The 8,252-nt window shown below is 41.8% G+C and overlaps 1 gene segment (V, D, J or C); it reads left to right on the top strand.

Moving 5' to 3' along the window:
• The first annotated feature begins 4,117 nt into the window (after positions 1–4,117).
• Positions 4,118–4,679, top strand: LOC108696185. The segment is given in 2 exon segments: positions 4,118–4,236; positions 4,357–4,679. Coding segments are annotated over 2 exon segments (363 nt in total).
• Positions 4,680–8,252: the final 3,573 nt, after the last annotated feature.

The following is an 8,252-nucleotide window of genomic DNA, read 5'->3' on the forward strand; positions in this document are numbered from 1 at the left end:
GTTCGCCATCTAAAGCTACCAAACTCAATGTTAGCCTATGGGGAATTAACCCTCGATATTCGACCCTTGGTGAATCGGCCCCTTATTGAGTGACAATTCACATAGGTGTTAAATTCATAAATTTTTCCCGTATATGTACTCTGTATTTCTTTTGATGTTTTGATAAATCTGCAACATTTACAGACATTTGCACCACATTTGTATGTTCTCACAGTTTGTAACCAATTCTTATTCTGTCTCTTTTCAGGTAACATGCTTGGTGACAATGTGTCCCTTAGACTTAGATTATAGCCATGTCTAAAGACAAATTGTGGTCTCTCTATGTTAAGTCCCGACAACAACACGGGATCTGACCTCAGAATCGCCCAGTGCCTCAGTATTATCTGTTGTATTTCCTTTGCTTCAGAACTATATACTGTAATAAATCTCAATTGTTTATTCACTCGTTTATTCTGATTTTCTTTTTGTGGTCGTCTAGATTGTGTTAATAACTCTGTTCTGTTACTCGATACAGTTTTTTTGATGTTATTAATTTCATAACCCCTATTGATTAATCTGTCCCATAGATCCATAGACGTATGTTGAAAAGCTGACCAAGTCGAACAGTAATGGCGTAACCGAAGAAACTGTCCGATTGCTATGCCACGTAAGAGGGGCTCTGGGTGACTACTTTGTCTATGCAAAAGAGAATTTCTGCTTATCCACTTTCTGCATATATCTGTATGTATTTGTTCATGATCTGATATGAATTGAATATGTATAAATTCGATAGTATTATGATCATTCTTATATGTAAACGGTATGTTCCTATCATTAGCATTACAGCTACCGATAAAGGACTCCAGTTGTGTTTCGGTACCATCCCATACAATTATGAGGTCATCAATGTAGCGGTAATATTTCCTAACGTTAGTGAAGAGTGGTATTTCTTGCATGTAAAATCTCTCCAACGAGCGCCCATAAATAAATTCGCATATGAGGGGCAAACTATGGCAATGCACTGGATGAAATCACCTCCACCGACACTTCTTCAATGGAAAAAAAAACTGGTCAACTCACAATTAGAACTCTATAAAACAAACTCTGTAAACAAATTTGAAAGAATTTGGGTACCGTGGCTTTTGTTCCCTGCGGCAATGACAGCCAATTAGTGATGTGCGAATTTATTCGCCATGCGCGAATTCACTGCAAATTTGCGCTATTCGCCACCAGCAAATAAATTCGCGAAACGCAAAAATTAGCGTCAAAAACGGGCGCCGGCATTTAAAAAATTAGGGCGCCGTGTCAAAAACGTGCGCCGGCATCAAAAACGAGACGCCGGTGCCATTTTGCGAATCTTTCGCCGTTTCGCGAATTTCGCGCAAATTCGCCCATCACTACAGCCAATGACTGATTTGTACTGGCTATCACTGTGCAATTGTAACTGCCACATATTTGTCTGCCCTTACTGTTTAATTGTTTAAACTGTCAAACTTTAAAACGGGTTTATTCAGTATGATATACTTTATTCATGGATAGGGATGTAGCGAACGTCGGAAAAAAAGTTTGCGAACATATTCGCGAACTTGCGCAAAAATGCGAGCGGTTCGCGAACGGTTCGCGAACCCCATAGACTTCAATGGGAAGGCGAACTTTAACATCTAAAAAAGACATTTCTGGCCAGAAAAATGATTTTAAAGTTGTTTAAAGGGTGCAACGACCTGGACAGTGGCATGCCAGAGGGGGATCAAGGGCAAAAATGTATCTGAAAAATCTGCCTGTGTGTGCTTGGAAGAGATAGTGTAGGGGGAGAGCTGTTAGTGATTTCAGGGACAGATGATAGTAAGTTTGCTGGCTAGTAATCTGCTTGATACTGCTCTGTATTGGAGGGACAGAAGTCTGCAGGGATTTGAGGGACATTTTAGCTTAGGTAGCTTTGCTGGCTAGTAATCTACTGTTCTCTTTAAACAACTGCCATACGTTGACCTTGTAGGCATTGTTTGCCCAGTTTTTTTGGACGCAGCCACTGAAGCACAGTTGCCAGAAAAAATATGCCATATAAATGCTGAAAATAGTCATTTTTCGCCATACGTTGACCTTGTAGACATTGTTTGCCCAGTTTTTTTGGTTGCAGCCACTGAAGCACAGTTGCCAGAAAAAATATGCCATATAAATGCTGAAAATAGTCATTTTTTGCCATACGTTGACCTTGTAGGCATTGTTTGCCCAGTTTTTTTGGTCGCAGCCACTGAAGCACAGTTGCCAGAAAAAATATGCCATATAAATGCTGAAAATAGTAATTTTTTGCCATATACGTTGAGTCAACGTATGACAAAAAATGACTATTTTCAGCATTTATATGGCATATTTTTTCTGGCCTCTGTGCTTCAGTGGCTGCGGCCAAAAAAACTGGGCAAACAATGCCTACAAGGTCAACTTATACACTACTACAGCGATGGATACGGATTACGTAAAATATATTATGGCTGCTTGAAAAAAGTCACTCCGGTGTTTTTTCTGGAGACGGTAATATTATGGATATTTAGACAGAATGTGAACAAGGTCACACAGCTAGATGGCAGTTGGTTGAATAACACACTGGGCAAAAAATGCCTACAGGGCAAATAATGCCTAAAAGGTCAACTTATACACTACTACAGCGGTAGTAAAATAAAAAAAAGTAAAATAAAAAAAAATGAATATTAAAAAAAAAAATTAAAGTTGGTGCTGCTGAACTACTAGGAGCAGCAGATTAGCACACCAGTCCCACTCCCCAACACTGCTAGACTAATAGCACTGGGCTCTTATAGTAGTAGTAGTAGTAGTAAAACAACAAAAAAATAAATAAAAGCAGTCCTTACAAGGACTACTGTTATTGCAGCAGTCAGCAGATGAGATCAGAAGCAGGACAGCTGCCCACTGCAGCTACATACAGAGCACTGCAGTAGAAGGTAGATTACTAGCCAGCAAAGCTACCTAAGCTTAAATGTCCCTCAAACCCCTGCAGACTTCTGTCCCTCCAATAACAGAGCAGTATCAAAACGATTACTAGCCAGCAAACTTTCAACTGTCCCTGAAATCACTAACAGGCAGCAGCTCTCTCCCTACACTATCTCTTCAGCACACACATGCAGAGTGAAAAAACGCTGCAGGGCTTCGGTTTTTATAGGGAAGGGGAGTGGTCCAGGGGAGAGCTTCCTGATTGGCTGCCATGTACCTGCTGGTCTGGGGTGAGAGGGCAAAAAAAAGCGCCAACAATGGCGAACCCAAAATGGCGAACGTCGCGCGACGTTCGCGAACTTCCGGCGAGCGCGAACACCCGATGTTCGCGCGAACAAGTTCGCCGGCGAACAGTTCGCGACATCTCTATTCATGGAAGCTTAAACTACCTTCAAGCTGAAATGAAGGAAATGCATCTATTATATATTGGAACACCCAAACAAACCCTAAAAGCCAGTCGTTTAGAAGATATAGTAACACAGTCTATTTCATTCCTGTAAGACCTGCCTTTCATACAATCCCTTCTGTAACACAGACATGATCATCATTTCTTATTTTGATTTGCATACACAGCGAAACGCATTGAAGTCAATGTGCGCCAAAATAATTTTGATGCGCGAACCTCAATTTTCATACGCGCGACTATATTGTCCAAATGCATTAAAGTCAATGGGCATCTGAATAGTTTTGAAGCGTGACCATTTTTTTGTGCGCAACTATTCTGACGTGCGACAATTTTTTTTTTTGCTGCAGTTTTGTGAATTTATTCACTGACGGCGAAACGCAGAAATTTGACGCAAATCTGTGCCTGCCGAATTTATTCGCCCATCACTACTGTTTAATTGTTTAAATTGTCAAACTTTAAAAACGGTTTATTTAGTATGATATACTTTATTCATGGAAGCTGATTGATCCTAAACTACCTACAAACTGAAATGAAGGAAATGCAATGATTACATTGTGACACACAAACAAACCCGAAAGCCAAAGTCATTTAGAAGATATAGTAACCCAGTCTATTTCATCATTGTAAGACCTGCCTTTCTTATATACCTTCTGTAACACAGACATGCTCATTACTTATCTCACTTTGCATACACAAAGTGTGTGGTGAGTTCCCTGTAGATATAATATGCTATAAATGTTCTATTTCCTATGTGACGTCTCAGTGATCTGCACCTGACACTGCTCCTACTGTCAGTATGGGGAGATACTTACTGCTTGTCCTCTCCGCTCTCTTCTCTCTCTCTGTTCCAGGTCATTATACCATCACTCACTTACACTGATTTCCCCAGTGATTTAGAACTATATCTTACTTAGCTTTTAATGTTTCACGTAAATAACAATTCTTTATTATTGATTGTCACCAATCTTCAGGTTCCTATGGGCAGATTGTACTGACTCAGTCTCCAGATTATGTCTCTGTGTCACCAGGAGAAACTGTCACCCTCACATGTAAAGCCAGTAGCAATGTTGGCAACTTACTCAACTGGTACCAACAGAAATCAGGGCAGGTACCAAAGCTGCTGATCTATGATGCAGGTGCTCGACACACAGGGATCCCAGAGCGGATCAGCGGCAGTGGGTCTGGAACTGATTTCACTCTTACAATCAGCAGAATGGAAGCAGAAGATGCAGCAGATTATTACTGTGAGCACGGTTGGGGCTACCCTGTCACACAGTGATACAGAGCTGAACAAAAACCTCCCTGTTACTGTGCCAGTGAGTTATTTACATGATTCTCTATAAAGCTACAGAGCATGACATGATATTCTCAGTAGGGGAAGACTTGGCATAGACATATCACAGCTGTACAAAGGCAGCAAACCACAGTCCTGGAGAGGTTAAATTACTGTACAATTCTGCTTATTCTGAGCAATAAAGGCAGTCCCCGGGTTATGTACGAGATAGGGACTGTAGGTTTGTTCTTAAGTTGAATTTGTATGTAAGTTGAAACATATACATTTACTTATTGAATGCAACTTAGACAGATGTCTTAACATTGCCAGGGCCTGATTTACATCGTTGGCGCCCCTAGGCCCACTACCGTTCGACACCCCTATCCCCTCCAGGGGGGCAGGAGCAATGGGGATTGGCGCATGGGAAATTTAAAAAAATTATTGTTTCTCCAGTGCACCCCCAGTGTTTTTGAACCAATGTGGGTGTGGTTGGGCAGCATACCATCCCCCTAAAATCCTGCCACCCTAGGCCCAGGACTAGATGGCCTTTCCACAAATCCAGGCCTGAACATCGTATTTATTTTTACCTTTCTGTGCTCTGCAGTAGAAAACACATGACAAAGGGGATTGGGGCAGGTGATTTATTAAAAGCAAACCATAGTATGTTACTGTTATAGCCCCTCTGTAAGTGTGAGTTTTATGTAAGTCGGGTGTATGAAACTTGAGGACTCCCTGTACAATAGAAAATAAAGCACACACTTATAAAAAGGCAATTTCCACTAGGATTAACAGTGCTATTACATATAAACCCACCCATTTTGGCAGCAGTGTATACTGTTAGGGAGTTCCATATGGGGACAGAGAGCAGAACTAGAACCCAGCAGCATACGAGTGACACAAAGTTGTTTGGTTCTTGTGCCACTGTTAATATAAAACCCAAAAGGGTTGAAACTGTGTGAAAGTTGGTGGGTTTTGGGAGATTAGGGTTTTATCTGGGTGTAACTGGGCATTGCCTATGCAGATCTGGGGGTGACCTAAAATGTACCAATATTTAATACAATTTTTTTTGACGCCCATAGACTGTAATGGGCGTCTGCGACATTTCGCCAGTGGCGAATTTTTGGGCGAAACGAAATGGGTCATATTCGCCCATCCCTATTTATAGATAGAGAGAGGGTTTCTGCAGTTCATCATGCATACCTTAGAGTTCATTTGCCAGAGACTGCTGCCAGGGTTAGGATTTGTTCAGTAAAAGCCTAAGTACCATTCCCTGTGATTTCATCTTCCTGATTTCAACTGTTACATATCACTGAGTAGTCTAATTATTGTCTGTACCAAAAAGCCCAGAGGAACTGTCGACAGACCAGCACTGCTCTAGCATACCTCCCAACATTTGAAAAACAAAAAGAGGGACAAAAACTTGTGCCGCATTTCAGTAAGAAACCCGGTACTGTGGGCTGAGCTGTCAAAATCGGGCCTATTGGGAGGTCAGCTCTAGAGCAGGGACCCCCAACCTTTTAAACCCATGAGCAACATTTAGAAGTAAAAGGAGTTGGGGAGCAACACATGCATGAAAAATGTTTTTGGGGTGCCAAATAAGGGCTGTGTTTGGCCATTTGGTAGCTCTATGAGGATTGTCAACCTACACTGAGGCTCTGTTTGGAAGTGCACCTGGGTTTTATACAACCAAAACTTGCCTCCAAGCCAGGAATTCAAAAATAAGCTCCTGCTTTCAGGCCACAACATCCAAGGGGTTGGAGAGCAACATGTTACTCATGAGCTACTGGTTGGGGATCACTGCTCTAGAGCTACGGGTAGAAAGTCAGTAGTTGAAGGATTGGGGACAGGGAGTAATCACATTGAAGCACTTGGTAAAACTGAATAACAAGTACAATGGTGACAGGTAAACTCAGGATAACAGACTGGGTCATACACAAAGTCACAGTAAAACAAGCCAGGAACCGGGGGAACACCAAAAGAATCTTTATTAGGCCAGGTCATTCACTAATGGCAGAATGACAATGATGAGGAGAACCGAGCAAAGGAAATCATGTGAAATCTCAGATCTACTCAGAGGCAGCACTCACAGATATAGACACTCTCAGGCAGTGTTGTAACTAGTGTGTTAGGCTACCCTGCAAAAAAACCTTCAGAGGGACCTGGCGCACTCCTATCCCCATCCACCCGCACACTTACCGCCCACCCATGTCCCACCCCAACTCCACCCACATCCCTCCCTGATTTGTGTCCCCTTCCTCGCTGGTAAGAGAACAGCTGGAGTTTTCTTATTAGCTATAGAGGAAGCAGACCCCACAGTCTGGGCCCCCCTGCAACTTCGCGGTCTGCTTCCTCTATAGTTACACCACACTCTCAGGAACTAAACTGAACTGGCTGTAGCATAAAAACCGGTTATAAGCTCTGATAGGCTGATACACTATTGGAGTCTGGTAGAAATCATTCTTTCAAACATGAGAAGCTCAATAGCATTGCTGCAGCTGTTAGTAGTGACTGGTTAAAGGAGAACTAAATCCTAAAAATTAATGTGGATAATAATGGATTATTTTATATAGTGAAATTATTGCACGAGGCTAAAGTTTTAGCTTGTCAATAGCAGCAATGATCCAGGACTTCAAACTTGTCACAGGGGGTCACCATCTTGGAAAGTGTCTGTGACACTCACATGCTCAGTGGGCTCTGATTGGCTGTTGAGAAGCTAAGCTTAGGGCTCGTCACTAATTATCCAGCAGAAAATGAGCTAGCTGATGCTACAGGTTTGCTGATTAATAAATTCTGATGCTAATTGCACTGGTTTCTGTGCTGCCATGTAGTAATTATCTGTATTAATTACTAATCAGCCTTATATTGTGACATTTCTATTCTATGTGTACTGTATATTGTGAGTGGGTCCCTAAGCTCAGTAAGTGACAGCAGCACAGAGCATGTGCAGTGAATCAGCAGAAAAGAAGATGGGGAGCTACTGGGGCATCTTTGGAGACACAGATCTTTACTGCTACAGGGCTGTGGTTGCCTTGGGCTGGTACAGAAGCACAAAACATAATCTAGCCACTTCTTTATTTAAGCTTTAGTTCTCCTTTAAGGTGGAGTTTAAAAGTGTCCAAATCCCTCACATTCCAAGTAAAAATAAACAGTAAAAAGTGAGAAGCATAAATCTGCTGTTATACTATTTCCCACCAGTAGATGTCACTAAGCACTCAACTATGTGGTCTTCTGTGGTCTCACCCTCATGGCAGCTTTGATTTACTTTAAAAACATTTAGAGGTGAGCAAACATTATCCTTTATTATTAAAACAGTGCAATTATTGTACTGCATGCGGTGCAGAGATATTCTGCAAAAAATCTTTTGGGGAGTACGACTTGTACCCTTAGGCTCACCCATACCTACACCCTCCCAGGAACCCATGCTTGCTTATATGTGGCAGGTAAGAAAAGCAAGTTATTTGTCATAAGTCATAGGGTTGCAGCTCCTCTTCTTCCTCGTACTCGTAGTTGATACATAATAGCGCATGTACATCTGCAAGCGTTTTGCCCAGAATTCTGGCATCATTGCAGTTTCAACAATTACAATTCACCAAA

The sequence above is a fragment of the Xenopus laevis genome, chromosome 1L, assembly GCF_017654675.1.
Source record: "Xenopus laevis strain J_2021 chromosome 1L, Xenopus_laevis_v10.1, whole genome shotgun sequence".
Taxonomy (NCBI): Eukaryota; Metazoa; Chordata; class Amphibia; order Anura; family Pipidae; genus Xenopus; species Xenopus laevis.